This window comes from Pipistrellus kuhlii, unplaced genomic scaffold, assembly GCF_014108245.1.
Source record: "Pipistrellus kuhlii isolate mPipKuh1 unplaced genomic scaffold, mPipKuh1.p scaffold_m20_p_26, whole genome shotgun sequence".
NCBI classification, from domain to species: Eukaryota; Metazoa; Chordata; class Mammalia; order Chiroptera; family Vespertilionidae; genus Pipistrellus; species Pipistrellus kuhlii.
Genome location: NW_023425525.1, coordinates 3,738,986 through 3,760,278, shown reverse-complemented (window position 1 = coordinate 3,760,278; position 21,293 = coordinate 3,738,986). Strand labels below are relative to the sequence as shown.

Here is a 21,293-nt window from a genome sequence, read left to right as displayed (position 1 = left end):
TTTTTAGAGAGAGTGGAAGGGAGGAGGGGGAGTAGGAGGAGAGGGAAAGGAGGAGGAGGAGGAGAGCGAGAGCGAGAGCGAGAGAGAGAGAGAGAGAGAGAGAGAGAGAGAGAGGAACATCAAAGTGAGAGGACTACATCCATTGGCTGCCTCCTGCACACGCCCTGAACAGGGCTGGGGATTAAGCCCACAACCCAGGTCCATGCCCTCTGCTGAAAATCGAACCCGGGACCCTTTGGTCCGTGGGCCAACGCTCTGTCCACTGAGGCGAAGGGGCTGGGGTGCCTTTCTTCTGGTGATGAGGTGACCCGGCAGGTCAGCCGGCCCAGGCCAACCTGGGCTTCTTCCTTCCAGTCCCTGCACCTTCCGGACCCGCTGCCCCCGCTGCCCACCCTCCACCCCTTCCCCCCATTCTCCCAGCACAGCACCTGCGGGGAGAGGGTGCCGCTAACACGTGTCCCCCTCCCGATCTGGCTGGTGCCGACCCCACTGCCCAGGCGGCTGAAACCGTCCCCTTTAGCTGCCGGGCTCAGGGGCACTGGCTCCTCAGGCTTCAAGGCTAAGTTCAAGACACATCGAAATAATGACCTCCTAGCTCAAGTGGTTAAGCATCGACCTGAGAACCATGAAGTCACAGTTCGATTCCCAGTCAGGGCGCATGCCCAGGTTGCACATGTGGGGTGTGCAGGAGGCAGCCGATCCATGGTTCTCTCCCATTATTGATGTTTCTCTTTTCCCTTCCCTTTTCCTGAAATCAATAAAAATATAAATAAATAATGACCTTCTATTACTTCGTAAGGAGTTAGATGTAGCCGTGTTTTATCCCAGGGCCATAGAGGGGTGTGGATATGGCTAACGTTCTACCCTGAGCTTTGGGGCCTGGGCCTGCACACCACGTGTGTGTGTGTGTGTGTGTGTGTGTGTGTGTATGTGTATGTGTATGTGTGTATGTGTGTGTATGTGTGTGTATGTGGGGAGGGTGCACCACTCCTGCCCAGTGAAGCTGGGGGAAAGCAGGCACCTTCCTCGCCTTTCTAAATGGGTGCTTTTTTTTTTTTTTTTTTTTTGCAATAGAGAACATTTAATAACACATGTTCCCTTAAGATAAGCATGTTCTTAACATACTGTGCCTAATCCCTAGCTCTGTCTTTATCCTTATCTCTGCCGGCTACTGATCACAATGCCGAGGGGACGGGCGTTCTCCTCCCGTTCTCCCGGGGCCCTGCATCCCTGCCGACCTGGGGCCTGCGAGCTCCTGCCGCTGCTCTCCAGCCTCCCCCGGGCCCTGCCGCCCGGACAAGGACAGCAGACCTCCCCGGGAACAGCCCGCACCTCCTGTCCGTGTTCTCGCACCGAGAGGCAGGTGCAGCCGGCTTGCTCACTGCTGCCCGCTCCTTCTCCTTCCAGAGGCTGTGTGGGTGCGGGAGCGTCAGAGGAAGTGAGAAAAACAGCTGATGCGGGGCAAGAAAAAGGGGGAAGTGCAGTCCACCCAAAGCCTTCAGTTCATGGTGCAGACGCTGCCGGCGCGGTGGAGGGGGCTGCGGGGTCATTGTCCCTGATCGTGAGTGACCCTGGGGAAGGCCAGAATGTCACAGGGGAAATGCTCATTTACAGCAGCTGCCACCCTTTCTTCCTCCTTCTCCCTCCTCCCCCCCAGCCCTTTCCTCCTGGTGGGTTCAGATTTTAGGTTATTTCTAACATCCCTCCTTAAATGTCTGACTGCTGTCCTCTGGAGGCATTGCTCTGTCACCTAGCAACAGGCATATCCCATCCTGGTCCCCCGTTCTCTCCTTCAGCCTGAGATGCGAAGATCACCCAGGTGGACAGGGACACATGGGGTCAGGTTTCCATGCAAAGCCAGTCTGTGTGATGATGGAGCGGTGGATGTGAAGAGCAGGGAGCCTGTTTCCTGGTAATGCATACAAAGTAGGGATTTCGTCCCATCGGGGGTGGGAAAGAGAGAGAGAGAGAGAGAGAGAGAGAGAGAGAGAGAGAGAGAGAGAGATAGATACAGAGGCAGAGAGAGACAGGGAGACAGAAAGAGACGGAAACAGAGAGAGACACAGAGAGAAAGAAGTCTTTGGAGCCGCCTGCCCTCTGGGAGCCTGCATTGTGGGGTCACATGAGCCTGCCTCCCCTCTAACCTGCGTTCCGGGCTGATTAGCAGGAAGAGGGGTAGAATTGGAGTTTTGACCAGGAAATGGTTCCTGATTTGTCCGGCTAGATAGAAAGTTGGCACACTGAGAAAAACAAACTTCAGAGGGGAAATAGGAGGAGGACATTTTTTCTGCATGAGCTTATCATGCACTCACACCGGGGCCTGAGGCCCCGAGCTCGTCTGCGAAGGAACAGGCCCCCTCAGGAGGCGTGGTGACGCAGGGGCGGGCACAGCCTGGCCTGGGTGTGAGGATGCAGCGGGACTGCAGCCGGCTTCCCCTCCCTGCCTGCACACGGGGAGAGCGGACGCTCCCACAGAGATGTTTTCTGTTCCTTTCTGCCCTTCATTCATTTATCTTTCTTTTTATTTACTTGTCTGTGTTTGTTTGTTTGCTATTGAATTCATTGAGGAGGCATAGGTTGATAAAGTTATACAGATGTCAGGTGTACAATTCTGTAACACACCATCTGTGTATTGTACTGAGTGTTCACCCCAGTCAGGTTCCCGCCATCATATGTGTTCCCCTTTCCCCACCCTTCCACCCCTTTCCTCCTGGTCTTCACCAGACTGTTGCCTGTGTCTAGGCGTTCTGCTTCCTGTCTAACCCATCACCTTTCTCACCAGCCCCCTTTCCCGGTGGGTCCCAGACTCCAGGGTCACTCAGGACGGATCTCCGTTCCGTGAGCACGTTCTGTTTTGAGATGTGCTGTTCCCGCTCCTCTCCCGGGAAATCCTCGGTCTTACAGGCTCTCCTTGATCGCCTCCATTGGAGGCCTTCACTGGCCAGCCTCCCTCTCCCCGTCCCTCCCACGCACTGTACGGGCCAGGACGCTTTCCTGGTCCAACTGTAATTATTGCCTGTTGGTCTCTCTCACTTTGAATTCCCAGCGGACACAAGTTAAGTCTCATTTAACTTTGCATCTACCTCAGTGTCCCCTCCGTGGCCAGGCATGCAGTAGGTTTTCATTAATCAGCATGTATTTACTGAGTGCTTCCCATAGGCCAGGCCATGCATACTCTTCTAGGAAAGAGGAGCAGGGCCATGTAAACTGCCTCTTCTAGGGAGCTGACATGCTGAGGGTGAAAGGAGATAGTCAATGAACAAACTAAGTAAAATCTCACATACACACACACACACACACACAGTGCTTCCTGAAGGACTGCCTGCCTGTGTAACACACACACACACACACACACACACACAGTGCTTCCTGAAGGACTGCCTGCCTGTGTAACACACACACACACACACACACACACACACAGTGCTTCCTGAAGGACTGCCTGCCTGTGTAACACACACACACACATACACACACACACACAGTGCTTCCTGAAGGACTGCCTGCCTGTGTAACACACACACACACACACACACACACAGTGCTTCCTGAAGGACTGCCTGCCTGTGTAACACACACACACACACACACACACACACACAGTGCTTCCTGAAGGACTGCCTGCCTGTGTAACACACACACACACACACACACACACAGTGCTTCCTGAAGGACTGCCTGCCTGTGTAACACACACACACACACACACACAGTGCTTCCTGAAGGACTGCCTGCCTGTGTAACACACACACACACACACACACACACACACAGTGCTTCCTGAAGGACTGCCTGCCTGTGTAACACACACACACACACACACACACACACACACACAGTGCTTCCTGAAGGACTGCCTGCCTGTGTAACACACACACACACACACACACACACACACACACAGTGCTTCCTGAAGGACTGCCTGTGTAGCACACACAGGTCTGAGCCTGGCAAAGGTTCCGGACCCTCCTCGCATGCTGCTCTGCTGAGGAGAGGCGCCCATCTGCATGTGTCCGGTCTCTGGGCCCGCGCTGCTGAGTGTGCCTGACGTAGATCGCACCCTTCTTATCGATCAGATTGTAGAGAGACTACACGGCAGGGCACTCCCGGGATGCTATTTTTGTGCTGAATAATGAGCTCGCTCTTTCTGGGGCGCTGGCAGGGCGCCGACTCTGTTCTCAGCGCTTCCGGTGGATTATGTCACTTACTCCCCGGAACCCTCAGGAGACAGGCTCCATCCCCGTGGGGCACCCCGCAAACGGGCACAGCTCTGTCCCTGATCCCAGCTTCCCAGGCCGAAGGGGTGCACTGCAGACTGCCTCCTGAGACCTGCTCTCAGCGCTGCTCTCCGCCCGGGGTGTGTGTGTGTGTGTGTGTGTGTGTGTGTGGGTGTGTGCCATCAGAGCAGGCACAGCCTTCCTCCGCCAGCATGTCCATTCCAGCCAGGCCCTCCCTTCCCTCCTCTCCCTGCCCCTCCCCTCCCCTTCCTTCTCTTTCCTTCCTTCTCTTTCCTTCCGTGATGTTGAGCAAGTAACTCACCCTCTCTCACTTGGCAGTTTCGGTTGCTTATCTTTAAATTGGGAGTAGAGTTATGATGGCGGTTAGATCAGTATTACAGCTGACAAAGAAACCTCAGCCAGCGCCTTTCACCAGGGCTCATTTACTGCTGTTACTAGGATGCCTCATCCCACTCCGGCTTCCATGAGGAGAGAGGATTGCTACATCCCCCTGGCCTCTTCACAACCCGGGGTCGTTCCCTCCTGGACTGATTATCTGAGGAGAATGAACTGGCCCCTCTTCCCCGGGGAAGGAGCCTGCCTGAGGTCTGACCTCAACAGGCATCTGATCGCAGGGTTTGGTTCGCTGTCTGCTGTTCTCACCCTGAGCCTCGCTCTCCATAATTACTATCAAATGGGATATTGTAGCACTTCATCTTCTGATTCTGTTTCTCAATTCATCTAGAAATTGAGCAGGAAAGAGGTATGCTATGAAACTTGTCCCTATAATATTCTGGAATTAGCATGTGCTCTCCCATCCCCCAATTATCATCGAGTCAGGATTTTAGAGTTGAAAGGAGACCTTTGAAATGAGGGAAATTTATGTCTCCGTCTCATCGTTGAGCCTGGCGCAGGCGGTCACTCAGCTCTTCCCTGCGACCTCCCGGTTAGGAGCAGGCTGCTTTCTCGACAGGCGGCCCAGGGGTCTGCCTGGGGATGCCCTCCATGGGGCTGGCATGACCCAAGGGGGTGTGGTTTTGCAGTGCTGGGCCCTCAGGCCTCCATGTGCTCCGGAGAAAATTCGCAGGTTGGGTCTCTGGGAGAAAGTTTTGGCCTGAAGCCTGAGGGGGAGAGTGAGTGTTCTGTGGCTTTGGCATCAAATCCCGGGAAATTTCCCGTCACCCCTGTGTGCTGCCACGTTTTGTTTATCCATCCCTCAGTTTATAGACACTCAGGTGGTTTCCACTTTTTGGGTATTACCAATAATGTCTCTATAAATACTCATCTTCAAATGTTTGTGTGGTGGGCAAAAGTAGGTTTACAGCTGTTTGTGTGGATAAAAGCCGGCCGGTTATGATCATTACAACAGCATTATTAGCTCTGTGTTCTGCGCACTCTCCGCTGTAAACCTGCTTTTATCCATCCCTGAGTTAGTAGAATTACTAGATCACAGTCCCCTAAAACCCTTCAAAATTGCTTTTTGTTGTTGTTGTTGTTGGCTATTCTTGGGCCCCTGTTTACTTCCTCTGTGCCGAATGCTGTCTGTGACTTGATGTAAAATTAGCACATCTGGGAGTCAGTTTAACGTTCTTTAAAGAACTAGTTCTTTGTAGAAATAATTAAAAATTCTCCAAGTGAGGATAAACGGAATCACAAGGATGCTTACTGTTGTCTCCAGGAGAGTACATTTGCCTTGATTCTCTTCTTTCGAAGCTTCTGTTTGAAGATTTACAAAGATTTCCTTTTCTTTTGCAGAATCGCAATGAAATAAAGAATGGCACTATCCTTCGATTAACCACGTCTCCGGTGAGTAGGTCTTCGTTTGTAGCTTTCCAGCAGACGCTTCCTCTCCTGATCCTCCATGTGATTGTGGACATTCACTTTTGAAGATGTCATTAGTGCAAAGCAAAAGGTTCTGGAACATCCTCACACGCAGATTCTGGATAAGCAGGATTGTTCTCCCTCTCCCTGTATTTCTCACTACAGACAGGCAAGCCTCCTTCCAGGTCAAGTACAGGCACATGCATTGACTTTAAGTTTGAGTTTGTGAGCCATCTTCACAGTCCTCACCTTACGGATGAGATGACTCAGCTGTACGGACTGGTTTTTACCCACCTGCTCACACGCCCACCAACGCCATCTGAGCAAATTCAGACACCAGACAAAGCAAACGAGACCAAAGACAGCCTGCTATTCCCCTTAAAGTCAGAGGGTGTGCACGTGTACATGTGCGTGTGCGTGTGTGTGCATGGATGTGTATGCATGTGTAAGAGAGAGTTTAAGCATTTTCTAGTCTGGTCCATTATTACAATAGTTCATAGAAATGTAGTGTAAGAAGTATTTGCACTCCTGCCATTAAATTGACAGCTGACTCTAGATAAAACACCTTTACAGTCCTCCAAATAAAAGCTGCCAAACCAAAGCTATGAAATATTTGGGCGACTGACTGCATTGCTTATCTTCATCTTTCTCACTTCCTTGTAGATACTTTAGGTAGTACCATTAGCATATTTGAACTATATCCGCTCGCAGTGCATTTTTATTGCTTTCCTAAAAAAAACTAATCTGCAGAAAATACACCAACTGTTACTATTTCCACTCGGCATCTGCGATGAAAACTGTGTCTAACTCACATTTCCAGTTTCTCCTGCAGCCATGTGGTGGCTAAAAATAAATGTGAAAACTGGGAAAGGCATCTGGCTGAAATTAAATTGCGGGGACTGGAACTACCACAGATTTTTCTTGTTGAAAATTATATTAGAGAGGCTTAAAAACCCCCTGAACATTCTGCCCAATCACATCTTGAACCTACACCCAGTGATGAGCTCAGCAGAGCGCGTGGCCGGAGTTGGCTGGCCTGGCTCTCGAAGCCTTCTTTTCCACTTCACAGTAATTATAATTTAGACTCATTTTTCAGCGGCTGCATGATGAGCTGAGACATTTTTTTGCCTGATGTGGCATTGATCTTCTTACTTTAGTCAGCAAGAATTAATGCTAATTTGACCTTTAGAGACCACAGTTTCCCTTGGTTTTTGTCGTTTCTGTTTATCCTGCTAAAGCTGCTCATTTTCTTGCTGGGCACAAAGAGTACATCTTGCTTGTTATTTCATCTTAGAATTAGAAAGGCTCCGTTTCTTTATGTTTATTTATTAAATCTAGGCCTCCTCCAGGCCAGAGAAGCAGTCAGTTTCCTTTTTTATCGCCATGCGCTCATGAACAAATTTCCACAGGCTAAGCCAGTGCCGAGAGGAGGCGAGGTGCTGGGCAGAGAGGGATGCTCAGCGTGCCGAGCGTGAGCGTGCAGACTCCGTGGCAGGCCTGGCCCTGGCGGCACCGCGGGGCTCGTCCTGCCCGGCAGTGGCCCTCGCAGTCCCAGCGTGGCAAGGGGATGGGAAGCGCATGCCCAAGGCGGTGTCATACGCTGGAGTCCACCTGCGAAGGGCGGGCTCGCACTTTCCAAAGGGCAGTGTTCCCCAGACAGCAGTCATGGAGGAGCGTTACAAATGCTGATGTCACCTGGCAGGGGAGGCCCCATGTTTGAGTGTCGAACTGTGAACCAGGAGGTCATGGTTCGATTCCAGGTCAGGGCACATATCCGGGTGGTAGGCTCGACCCCCAGCAAGGGGCGTGCAGGAGGCAGCCGGTCAATGATTGTCTTTCCTCAGTGGTATTTCTCTCGCAGCCTCTCCCTTTCTCTCATAAATTAATAAAATCCATATTTTTTAAAATGCCAGTATCTGGCCTTCTAATGAGAAGCTGAATTACGATATGTAAGAGTGAGGTCCAGGAATCTGCTTTTTAAGAGAGCACTTTAATGGCTCATCTGTACCCACAGTGTCTAGAATTGGGAATTGCTGTATAAGAAGAGATAGTTTGAATTTGTAAAATTCACTTGTTGCTGGCAGATTTTTTATTATCTTGTGTTTAACTGGAAAATATGGCTCAGCATATGCTAACCCTTTCACTTTTTACATGTGTACTAAGAATAGGTTAAAAATAACTGTCTCCAGCACATTAGCTAGGAAGTGTGAGAGAGTGTCATAAAGAAACCAGCAGTTTCTACTACACCAGCTTTTCCAGTCCTTTCATCTGCCTTGGCTCTCTGTAGCCAGACAAGGACATGCACACGCACATGCGTACACACGCACATGCGCACATGGGTTTTGTAAAACCCAGCTCTACTGGGTTTTACAAAACTCTCTCAGAGGTGCTGTTGGTGTTGGCTGATGCAGTTGTTTTCTGTATTCCTTTATCATAGAACAACCCTTTCTGGGTTGTTTCTAGCAAAAAATAGGGTATTCATAAGAGAAGATCTGTAAAAACAACCTGCCCTATCTAAATAAGAAAGAGCTAATGTGCAAATGGTCTTGACACCCTCACACGTAACAACCGATCAGCAGGAGGCTGTGAGCACAGCAGGCGCAGGTGGGCGGGGACTTGCAGGGTCAGGGACTTGAGTGAGTCTTGCATCCCCACCCCCGGCACCAGGCCCAGGGACGTGAGGCTTGTGGAGACCTACCTCTGTGAGTCAATGGATTGCGAGTCTCCCGCACGGTGACAGGGCACTGACCAGGCTGAGGGACCTCCCTACCCAAGTGCATGAATTTTGTGCACTGGATCTCTAGTTATTCTAATAAAAGCCTTTACACCTAGCTGGTGGTCCTCCTCTACATTGCACACTTTATTTTATTTTTTCTTAATTGTCACCCAAGGATATTTTTCCATTGATTTTAGAGAGACTGGAAGAGAGAGGGAAAGACAGAGAGAAATATTGATGTGAGAGAAACACATTGATTGGTTGCCTCCTGCACAAGCCCTAACCAGGGCCGGGGGCCAGGGAGGAACCTGCAACTGTGATGCATACCCTTGACCCGGAATCGAACCCAGGACCCTGGTCCACAGGCTAAGTTTTATCCACTGCACACATTATACAGTACCTCCATGTATACCTATCTTCTTTCATGTATATCTATATCTATTCATTTATCTCTGTGCCATCTTAAACACTCAGGTGTCATAGCTTCGCCCCTCTCCCCAGTGCCATGGAAATATAACCGTGGACATGCCCAGGAAATGGGTGCAGGTGGGCGTGTTTGAGCAGTCAGGGTCTGAGGCCTTTCCTTCTGCCTGCCTCGGGAATGGCAGCGTGCATGTGGAACCTGTCACGTGTTGCCGGAAGCAGCGGATAAACATGCATTTGGCCACTGTTCTGTCTGAGGAAGCTTGGGGCTGCCAGGCCCTTGTTTTTACTTTTCTGAAATTGGGTTTTAAAAGTCCCCACAGTGACTCTCTCTGTGTCTTGCAGTGAGAAAGACCGCTCTCAGTGCAGCACAAGCCCCAGGAGCCGCAAAGGAAAAGATTGACACATTTGACAGCGACAAAACAAAAGCCACACAAACTTGACATTTGGAAAGAATTCCAGAAAACAAATTCAATACCGGCGCGTTAGGAAAAACTGTTGGCACTATGTATGACAGATAGCGTGCTAATTCCTCAAGTTCCAGGAATTATAAATAATGCCCCAAAACAGATGGCCAAAATCTATATGCAAAAATGATCTCTATTTTTATATGTTTGTCTCTATCCATGCTTGTTGATCTGTGTGTTTGTGTATCTGCTTACCCTGGCAGGCAAGCCAGGATAAATGTAAATATGAATGTGGAGACATATATAGAGCTATAGCTATAGATATATAGGTATAGGCATAGAGATAAACAAATAGATATAGATATAGATATACATGGAAGAAGAAACTCAATCTCTCTCTCAAAATTGGTGAAAATCCACCCTCCTCAGTAGTCAAGGTGTGAGGCCAGCTGCTGTGGTGCTGCGAGTATACATTGGGACAGCCTCCCCTGGCCAGGCTGCTCAGTGGTTAGAGCATCCTCCTAGCATGGGGCGTCAAGGTTGTGGACTCGATCTCCAGAAGGGCACATATAAGAATCAACCAGTGAATGAATAAATAAGCCAAACAGCAAATTGAAGTTTCTATCTCCCCTCCCCCCCCTTTGCTAATCCATCAGTAGAAAATATTAAATTGGAACAGCCACTTTGGAAGGCAACTTAGTGGTGTCCACCCGAGTCTAAAATATATGCGTCTTTGTCCTGACAGTTTTATTGCTGGGAACTTATCCAATAGGTAGACTCATAAGGACGCGCACGCACGCATGCACGCATGCACGCAAGCCCACAAAGAGCTGTGTGCATCGTTGTTTTTAATGATCAAGAGCTGGAGAGCTGGTAACTGCCGACCAGCCAGGCCTAGTTCATGCCCATGTGATAGGGCAGTGCAGCGGTTAGCAGGACCGTGGCGTGTGCCGGCCGGAGACGGTCTGGAATCGGGGTCAGGGCAGAGGCAGGCTGCGGGCCCTCTGCGGGGAGCGGCCCCGGAGAGGTCCGTGGGCAGGAGGCATGTGTGTGCTGATGACGGACGAAATCGCTCTTAAGACCTCACTGCAGTGTTAGCGTTGGGAAACTTTATTTTTGGTGTAGAACGTCTGGCAGGACTTTCGTATTTGTATGCCATGCGCTGGTCTTGTTTTTAATTAAATGAACAGCTTCACAGTTATCTTAAGGTCACCGCTGCCTATAAGAGGTGACTCGTAATGTTCTATTCTGAAAACATTTTAGCATTCCAAACTTTTCAATAGTTCAGAGCCTTTTTTTGTACGACCTGGTTTCCTCACGCCCCCTGTTCTGGCCGTGAGGGCAGAGTGAATAAACTGCTCACCACAGCCTGCTGCTGCCGTGCCGGCTCTGCGCCGTCCTCCCTTCTGCTCCTCCGTTTGGGGGCCGCTGTGAGGGGCTCCCAGGCCAGACTTTGGGGACTGGTTTTGGGGACCAGTCACTGTGGCAGAAAGAAGAATGGTGCTATCTCAGTCATGTGGACACAGGTCATCAGAGATTCTCCACACACACACACACACACACACACACACACACACTAGAGGCCCAGTGCTTTCATGCCCTGGGGGAGAGGGGCTCCTCAGCCTGGCTTGCGCCCTCTCACAGCCCAGGACCCCAGGGGGTATCCCCCTGTGGGAGCGCCACTGAGCCAGAAGCTGGGCTCCTGCTCCTTAATGCCGCCTCAGAGGCGGGAGAGGCTCCCGCCACCGCCACTGTGCTCACCAGCCCTGAGCCCGGCTTCTGGCTGAGCAGTATCCCCCTGTGGGAGCGCGCTGACCACCAGGGGGCAGCTCCTGCATTGAGCATATGACCCCTGGTGGTCAGTGAGCATCATAGCGACCGGTTGTCCCACCGTTCGGTTGATTTGCGTATTAGGGTTTTATTAGATAGGCTGGTCTAACCCTAGGTGAAGCCTCTCGCTTTCCTAATTACTTTGGTATAAATTCACGCAGTGAGTAGTGAATGTATGGGAAGCGCATGCGGAAGAGTGAAATTTGTAAGCATCCTTGTGCTGTGCTGGAAGGTTGTCAGTAACCCAGAAAGATGGTTGGTGACTGATGATGCCTTTGAACACTGCGCAGACAGGTGTCGCTCAGAGCATCGCCTGACTAGTAACACGCTGTATAGGTCTATGTGATTGCTTAACCAAGCACCACGCTTTTTGCCATTTAGAGATGAAAAATTTACTTGAAAGATAAACATTTTTGCCTTTTCCCCTTCTTACTACTACACCTGCTCCTTTTCTGGGAGAGCTCTCAGTTTTCCCAGAAATGGAGACGAGGGCCCGTTCCCCGGAAGGCAGAGGGCTGGCTCCCATGGAGAAGTGAGCGGCCAGGGCGGCGGGTGGGGGCTCTGAGGTTGGAAACGGCGCTGGGCGAGGGGGATGCCCAGCCTTGCCCTGCGGGCCACGTGTCCTTGTTTCCCAAATGAAACGCTCCCGTTTTCGTGCGGTTTCCTCCGTGAACGTCTCCCCTCCGTGTCCCTCAGGCCCAGAACGCCCAGCAGCTGCACGAGCGCATCCAGTCGTCCAGCATGGACTCCAAGCTGGAGGCGCTCAAGGACCTGGCCAGCCTGTCCCGGGACGTCACCTTCGCCCAGGAGTTCATCAACCTGGACGGCATCTTCCTGCTCACGCAGATGGTGGAGAGCGGCACCGAGTAAGCCCGTCCCCGCGCGCAGCTGCTCCCTCCCACCCGGCTGTCCCCCACTTACGTGGCAGCGTCAGCTTTAAAGACCAGGAATCGACAAGGCTCAGGAAAAGGAAGAGATGGCTTTTGAGTTAGTGTCTGGGGAGCGGGTTTGTGAGTATCAGATTGGCCGCCCTCCGAGGAGCCAGGGGCTGAGCTGAGAGATTGGGCACCGGCCTGCATGCCTGGGGAGGCAGGAGACCACCACAGCCATTTGAGCGGGTACTGAGCTCCATAATCAAGGAGTTCCATCAGGTCACTTGGAATTTCAAATTTAGGAGGAAAAATATTAGATCCTTATCTCAAAGAGCCTTTCCAACACTGAAATAATAATTCTATAAAACATAAAGCCCTCACGTCCTTCCCCTATCCCAGTGGTCGGCAAACTGCGCTCTTTGCACACAATATGATAACAATTGCCTAATCCTCACAGCTTCAACTATACGGTAACATTCAGTCTGGTCCAGTGGTCGGCAAACTCATTAGTCAATAGGGCGGCAAACCGGCCACTGGCCTAGCCCTCTGAATGCGTTAAAAAACAAGTGAGAATAACTCCTTCCAGTCTCAAAGCCTTAAACCAGGTAAAAAATATCATGGCTGAAGTAAGTTTCCTTTAGTTAACTTTTGATTAATGAGATGCATGACCTTACTTATTTGAAATTAAATGCAGTCAATGCTTATTAAATACTGACTGTATACAAGCGTGGAAATTGGGAAAACTTGCAAAGATGTGAGACTTGCCATAAAAAATGTTTGGAGGCAGAAGTCAACTGAGGCATAATTCTCCTGGGCCTTTGAGTCTAGTGGCTGGACAGGCTGGCTGCTTCTGGAACCTTCCAGAGGAGTCAGCGGGCCACGAAGGAGGTTGATTCCATCCCTGGTAAGAAAGGGATGAGCATTTGGGCTCAGGAGCCCGCCTCAGGTGTGGCGTTGCTTCTCTGGCGGGAGGCGGGTGAGGAGCCAGAGGTGTGGCTCCTGCATGTGTGGGCAGGTCAAGCCCGGGACCACGGAGTGCCAGGGAGGGTCCACAGGACACAGCGCTTCCTGTGTCCATGTGGTCAGTGCCACAGGCATAGACTGCAAGAGCATATGGGTTAGAGCACATGTGTCAAACACAAGGCCCTCGGGCCAAATCCGTCCCGCCAGGCCTTGCAATGTGGCCCGCACCGCGCTGTCATCACTGCACTCCGCTGCGTTTCCATCACAATGACAGTTTATGACTGTTCAGTAAACCATTCGGCCCGCGATTTAGGCTGGATTTTAGATTTTGGCCCCTTCTCTGATTGAGTTCGACACCCCTAGGTTAGAGCATGTGAGCATGCTGAGTCCATTCACTACATATTAACATGCCAAACTAATAACGGGCAGGGGTGGGTAGGTATTTTTCCGGAAAGAGTACATATCATTGTGAATTGGGGCTTAAACCTGGGTCCTTTAAACCTTTTCTGTACCAGGCGATTCAAAGAATGAGCTGATGACTGCCTGTTGGAGCCGTCCCAGCCCCCTCCCACCCTCCCTTCCTTCCTCTCTTCCTTCCTGTCTCCTCCCTCACGGGCATTATTTAGCCTCTGCAGTTGGCACCAGTAAAAGGTTCTGGTTTTGGTTTCTTATTCAGAGAGGAGGTTTTATAGTGACAGGAATAGCTCCCATATGAGAATGCTCTGTGGAGCCCGGCTGGCATGGCTCAGTGGTTGTGCATCAACCTATGAACTAGGAGGTTAGCGTTCAATTCCCTGTCAGGCACGTACCGGAATGCGGGCTCAATCCCCAGTGGGGAGCATGCAGGAGGCAGCTGATCAATGATTCTCTCTCATCACTGATGCTTCTGTCTCTTTCCCTCTCCTTTCCTCTAAGAAATCAATAAAAGTATAGATTTAAAAAAAAATGCTCTGTAGAGTTTGGAGTGGATGGGTCTTACCTTGTAGGGACAATATCTAAGAGTGAATTGGGGAGGAATTACAAGTCTGAGAGGACTGGTGGGAAGGGTCGGCTGTAGGCTGGTCTCATTTATTTATCAGATGATGCCTGAAGCACTGCTTGTGAAATTTCTGGTGAACATCAGTGTGGAGTGGGCAGGGAGAACCGAGTTGGGGGCATTATCAGAATCTGAAGCCATTGCTTGGAGCTTGAGTCAGGAGGGACACTGAGCGAGTTGAGGGATGCAAATGGCCGGGCCAGGAAATTGAGACCGAGGGTTCTGTCTGTGTTGGAATCTCGGGCTGAAACCCAGTGATCAGAGCATCAGCTGGAGGACTAGAGAGTCTCGGGTTCAGTCTGGTCAAGGGCACGCACCTCGGTTGTAGGCTTGATCCCCAGTTGGGGCATGTGCAGGAGGCAACCAGTCGCTGTGCCTCTTTCACATCAATGTTTCTCTCTCTGTCTCTCCTCCTTCCTTCCACTCTCCCTGAAAGTCAATGGGGGAAAAAAATATCCTCGGGTGAGGATTAACAAAAAATAAATGAATAAAATAAAAAATAAGTTGAAATGTGCCCCCACTGATTGATGTATCAATGTTCCAGCCATGAGTGCATCAAAGCCAGCTGCCAGAGCCAGGTGTCAGTGACCTGCCACAGGCACACAGGTATGCAGTGGCTTAAGCTTTCCCATTTCACCATCATACATGTTAGTACTTGTGAACTCACTGGAGTTGCAATCTTATTTCAGTTAGAATGGCAAATCCACTGAAAGCCGAGGTCCCTGTGACATGCGCCCTGAATAGAGGGCTCGGGTGAAGCTGAGTAACGCCCGAAGCCTGCAGCTCTCTCTGTTGGCAATGAGGGTTTTAGTGTTTCATTTCTCATCATGTTATTTTGCTCGGGCTGCCCTCACAGTTCCCCCATCTGGGTGGCTCACACAACGGTCATGCATTTTCTCACAGTTCAGGAGGCTGAAATCCAGTGTCTGCAGGGTTGGTTTTTCCTGCAGCTTCTCTCCCGGATTTGTAGACGACTGCTCCCTAGGTCCTTGCCTGGTCTTTCCCCTGTGTGCATGGATCCTTAGTGTCCCTGAGTATACCAAATCTCCTCTGGTAAGGACACCAGTCAGATTGGATTAGGACACCCCCGAATGGCTCATTTGAACCCCCAGTCACCTCTTTAAAGGCTCTATCTCCAAATGATGTCCCATCTGAGGCACTGGGGGCAGGGATTCAACATAGGAATTTGGGGGCACACAATTGAACTGTAACACTCAACAATGGAATAGTACCCCATTTTTTTTTTAAAGGAAAAAGGAGTAGAGACAAATACTAGGTATTTGTCTTTCAACATTACTTCCTCTCCATGCCATTGCCTTACTGTGTAACTCGTCTTGATCTACGGAGGGGCCCCCAAAAATCACATCCCTCAGACTGAAGACTTGGACATGAGAGATGTCAGGATTGAATGGCTGTATGTGAACTATAGGACTTGAATTCCTTTTTTATTTATTTATTTAAAAAATATTTTTATTGATTTCAGAGAGGAAGGCATGAGAGAGAATCATTAATCGGCTGCCTCCTGCACACCCCACACTGGGAGACTGAGCCCACAACCCAGGCATGTGCCCTGACCAGGGATCAAACCATGACCTTCTGGTTCATAGATCGATGCTCAACCACTGAGCCTCGCCAGCCAGGCTTCAATTCCTTTTATAAAATAGCATATTATTCTCAACGTATCACTTAACTGCTTGTGATGCAGAAGCCATCCCAGTTTGTCCGGACAGCCAGGTTCTAGGCAGATAAACGAAAGCCCAGATCCTGGGTGGGCTCTGGCATTGCCTCCCACACCTCCCCGCCACACTGTCTGCTCTCCTGGGTAGCTTTCCTGCCCTCCTCGCCACCTCGCAGAAGTTCAAGGCCATGCCCAGCCCCTGCCTGCCTTCTGCAGGGTCCTGCCACTCACCTAGGAAGCTGCTCAGTGGACCCTCAGACATACATATATTTTTACACTTCCTGACCTTCTGCTCAGATGAAAAGGAAAAGAAAGGCATTTTTCTTGCAAGGAAACCTGGCTTCTCAATTAAACTCAGAGCAAGGCTTTTCCTAATTAGCGGACACCCTGTGGAGTAGAAACCCCTCAAATCGAGTAGACCCTGCAGGTCCTCGGACCCGATCAGACTTCCCACTGGGGCAGAGGGTCCCAGCAGGCCCTGCGGAAACTGCAGGAAACACCCAGGATGTGTGGCTGGATTCCCCTCCTGCCTCTGAGCTCTGATGAGACGCAGAGGTTCTCACCGCTGTCATTACCCGGGCGGAGCTCGGAAAGGTCACTCTCTGGTGGTACCTGTGTGTGTGTGTGTGTGTGTGTGTGTGTGTGTGTGTGCGCGTGCGCTACAGGAGCCACAGCGCAGCCTGGGGAAGTGGCACGTGGCCGGAGTGTTGCGTTGAAAACCGGAATTAATTTCCCTTCCTGGGACTTGGAAATCTCATTCCTAGTTTCAGCTTCAAACATAAATGTGGGGGCAAGTTGTGGGGGAACAAGTTGCCCCAAACTGAGTAAGGCATGGTGTCCGGAGGGGACATTCTGGGATGGACAGTGTTAAAAAAAAAAAAAAAAGATGGGCGTGAGAAGATTTCTCAGGAACAATGTATTTTATTTGACCGGAAAGCAGAGAAATGGGTACCTGCCACTCTGATCCCCCGCGGCAGACACCCTGCTCTGCTCTGCTGTGAGTTCCTGCGTGTCTGTGCCGCGCTCAGCAGGCCGCGCCTGCCCTTCGGCCTTAGACAGAGAGCAGGGCGGCACTTCCAAGAATGAACGGGCAGCATCTTCATAGTTTCCTTCCCACGTGGCAACGGGACCAGAAAATTCCACCGTTGGATCTGAGTAAGCCTCAGCACCACCCTGAGCAGGGAAGTCCAGAGAGAAAAAGTTAAATTGGGGCACTTACACAAACTCAGTTTCTTAAGTTAGCTTTTTGTCCTTAAAAACAATTGTAGTTATTGTTTAAAAAATAAATATAAATAAACAGAAGCAGGAAAATAGGAATCATGTCTAACCCAGCTATCCCGAGACACGTTTTTGACACTGTGGTGTGTATACTTTCTGTAAGTTCACATACACACACGCACGCACACGCACACATGCACACACATACACATATTCACATACACACACACACAGGGTTTACAAAAGTAGAATTATAACCTTCATGCTCTTTGTAGCTTGCTTTTCATACTTGATAGTATTTTCTTGTGACTCAATATTACTCCCCTCATTGGATTTGTTGTTTGATTGTGAAGTCACTTTTAAAGCTGTGCTAAGGTTCGGTTGATGCCCAGAATAACACAGTGATGTGAAGGATGGGCTCAGTGTGGTGAACCGTTCCCCTATGGTTGAACATTTACATTGTTGGCCATTTTTTCCCATGATTGTGAGAATTTTCCAGTCAGCTTTTCATTTAGCAAAATCATTGTGAAAACTCAAATGATCACGTTGGACAGAAATTCTGATTCAAGACTAGACCCATTTTCAAGCTGTTGTAAAACAGGAGCATTCCACAGCTTGCCGAAACGCCCTGATCTGTACTTGGCCGTGCAGCTGTGTCTCTCTCCAACACTCCAGTCAGCACTGGGCTGATGTTCCCTGAGGGACTCTGGCTTTTCTAAGAAAGCCAGTGAGGTATTGGAGTTCTTCCTAAGCTGGGGACTTCTCATTTGCTCGGTTTGAAGTCATCGCTCCCGAATCTGGCCGATGAGAACCAGGGGAAAGAGTCCAGTTATTTTAGACGCAGGCTCAGCCCCTGAGCAATGGCCTTAGAAACAAACAATCATAGAAACGATCAGATCAGTCCCTCCCCATCCTATCCTGTGTGCGTGTGCGTGTGTGTGTGTGTGTGTGTGTGTGTGTGTGAAGTTTCTCATTAAACGTTCATTGTCCGCACATTTCTTTCCTGTGGGGATCACGGCTGTGGGTTTCTTACCTAGAAAACCCAGGCGTGGCTGCACGAAGCCCGGGATGAAGCAGCCTTGGCTCCCTTGTTGCCCAGCACCCACACTCGGAGGTGGATGTTAGGTTTATTCATTTAGCAGGTGGATATTCCTGGTGTTTGAGTGCTGCGTGTTCTGGACACGGGCTTAGGCACAAGGCGGATGGGGGAAGTAATATGATGAGGGGAGTAATATTCAGTCACAAGAAAATACTGTCAGGTATGAAAAGCAAGCTGCCGAATGGCAGGTGACAGTTTCAGACTCTGAGTGACATTCTTTGAAATGCTGCCTTTGCACAAAAGGCGAATTTCTTCTCTGGAAGCCACACTGTGGTCTCCAGGGACAGGGCTTTTAGCTCTAACTGGTGCTGTTGCGTGGGAGCTTGGCGCGGCCTATAGACCCGGGCTGTGCTGCAAGGCCCAGGCGGCCAGACTCCCCGCGGGGCCACCAAGTGCAAGTCACAGGTGCCCGGCCTGCACTTCACGTGGGGAGCAAACTGCCCTCCGCCCTGCCCAAAAGAGGCTGCTCTGTGCGGTCTGCGGGGCCCACCAGCTATAAAGGCTGCGGGTCTCCAGCTCCCCCTGCCTGCCGGCCTGGGGCATGCACCCTGCCAAGTTCAGGCAGGTCCAAGGGGAGCAGCCCTCGGAGGACCTCCCGAGACATTTGCATCACAAACACCAAAGAGGCCCACCACCCAGGGCTTTGTCAGGGGCTGTGGGGCGGAAAATTCCTGGCGCTGGATCTCCCTCCACCCACCCCTCTTCGCTTTGTCTCGGTGTCTGTGGGCCTCCCGCGCTGGAAAGGAGAGGGGTCCCACCGCCCAGGGAGAGATTATCTTCCGCTTGGGAAAGGAATGCCAGACCTTGGGCTGAAATAACAGGCTGCTGGCCATTGCAAGGAAACAGCCTTTCCAGAATCTTCTGTTCTTCTTGTCCTGTCTCTTTAAAAACTGGGTATTGAGAGACACAGAAAGGAAGACCCTCAGTTAGCAAAACAGACATCACAACAAACAGTTCCTCTTGTGCTCCCGCTTAAGGTGAAGCTACGTGAGGGAGCTGAGGGGTAAGAACTCGGTGACTGGTGGCTGAGTTTATCTCTGCGGCCTGGTCAGGGCAGCTCTCCCAGGCCAGGGGGGCCCCCGGAGTGGGAGCGCAGGTAAAATACTCAGGTGTCCAGGCCCCAGGCCAGAAGGCTCTTGAAAAATTGCTGTGCCTGCTTTACATATTCTGCACACACACATCATGCGATTTATTTTGAAACAGTTCTATTAAAAGATAAACGGGGACATATTGAAAATTCTAAGCATTTGTTTGAGTAAAAATCAATTCCAATTGCTCAGTGCCAAACTGGAGGTGGTGAGGAACTCTGCCCACAGGAACCTGAGGGAAAGGCTATTATAGAGAAGAGGCAGGGCAAAACAGTTATTTTGATTGGCTACAGTTAAAGTCTGGTTGGCTGTGATTGGTTGAAAACTTGAGGCAGTTATTAGCTTAGATTTTGGTTTGCTTGCGTAGTCCTTCAAGGCATTGGAGCGACCTCAGTCTGCCAGCCTCCTCCTTAATTTAAGTCACACACTGAAGTTGCAAGGTCAGGGGCCCAAGGTAGCGCCTCGCACCCAGTGTCCTGCCTTTTCCTAACCTCTCTCAGTCTGGAACTGTTTCTCACTTGTTCCTTTCATTCATGACTTGGGCACTTTTTAAGACTATAGATCAGCCATTTTGTAGAATATCCTCCAATTTGAATTTGTTAAAGGTAATTCATTAAAGTTAATTTTCAGAGAAAGATAAAAGCACGTTTTATATAAAAATGAACACATGTTAAAAGAATTCATTTTGCTCATGTGAAGCCAGAGAGCCAGGCAAAATGTTTTAACCATTTCAAAGGAAAAGTTAAAGGGGCTCAAATTGATTTGGAGCGCAGGAATGTTGAAATGAATTGCAAATGGAGACAAAACTGGGTTTTCACCAGCAGGGAGGAAGTCAATTAAATTACTAACAGACAGGAAAAAAAATACATATGCATCAGTTAGACAATAAGGTAGAAGGAAGCTGATAACCCAGAGAGTATGCTACATAAACACTGCATAATTTCCCCCTGAAACATTTTATTTTTCCTATAGTCTTATCCAAATTTTAGACCCATACATATGCCTATGGCTGGGATATCAGATGCATGTGCGTTTTGTTTTTAATTGCATCATATTTATTTTTTAAATATATATTAATTTTTTACAGAGAGGAGGGAGAGGGAGAAAGAGTTAGAAACATCAATCAGCTGCCTCCTGCACACCCCTACTGGGGATGTGCCTGCAACCAAGGTACATGCCCTTGACCAGAATCGAACCTGGGACCCTTGAGTCCACAGGCCAACGCTCTATCCTCTGAGCCATATTGACTGCACAGGGTGCCTCTCTGTCTTGTTACTGCTGTTTACTTTGACCACTGAAGATATGCCACCCCTTTGTCCTTAATAATTCTGGAGTAATTAACACCATGGAAAATGGCACCAACGAGGCTTGTGTGTTTCTCCCTGAGAGACTGGTTCTTCAGCAGCACTGGCACACCGCCCCGTAAAACAGTGTGGACGTATCTGCTCCTGTTGTGCTCAGTGGGCCACCACCTATCAGCTATTATTTATTCTGATGCTCAGTTTGTCCCAGATCTGGCTGTGGAACCTTCTCAGGCTGTCTCTGTGTCCTGACCTGCCTCCCATTATTCTGTGAGCATTTCTTTACTTTCCGGCTCAGTGAGATGTTCCAGACTGAGCTAACTCTTTCCTTGTCCCAGCCCTGGCAGCAGCCACTCTCCAAGGAGGCCAGTTCCCTGCAGTGGGAGGTACTGTTCAGTCCTTCCCAGAGGGCCCCCCTGTGGTCACCTACTCCCTTACCCAGACCCACAGCTTTCTGAAGGAGGAAGGAAGGAAGCCAATGCACTTTTGGTTTTGTTTTGTTTTGTTTTTATTTTTTATTTTTTAAAATATATTTTATTGATTTTTTTACAGAGAGGAAGGGAGAGAGATAGAGAGCTAGAAACGTCGATGAGAGAGAAACATCGACCAGCTGCCTCTTGCACA

General features: G+C 50.0%; 1 protein-coding gene across 2 annotated transcripts in view; it reads left to right on the top strand.

Moving 5' to 3' along the window:
* The window catches only part of ELMO1 (engulfment and cell motility 1), a 274,563-nt gene that overhangs the window by 46,375 nt on the left and 206,895 nt on the right, over positions 1-21,293 (top strand). For both annotated transcript variants that reach the window (XM_036453746.2, XM_036453745.2), the window contains exons 4-5: positions 5,973-6,023; positions 12,111-12,280. In XM_036453746.2, coding sequence (XP_036309639.1) covers positions 5,973-6,023; positions 12,111-12,280 — 221 coding nt within the window. The remainder of the gene's footprint in view (positions 1-5,972; positions 6,024-12,110; positions 12,281-21,293) is intronic.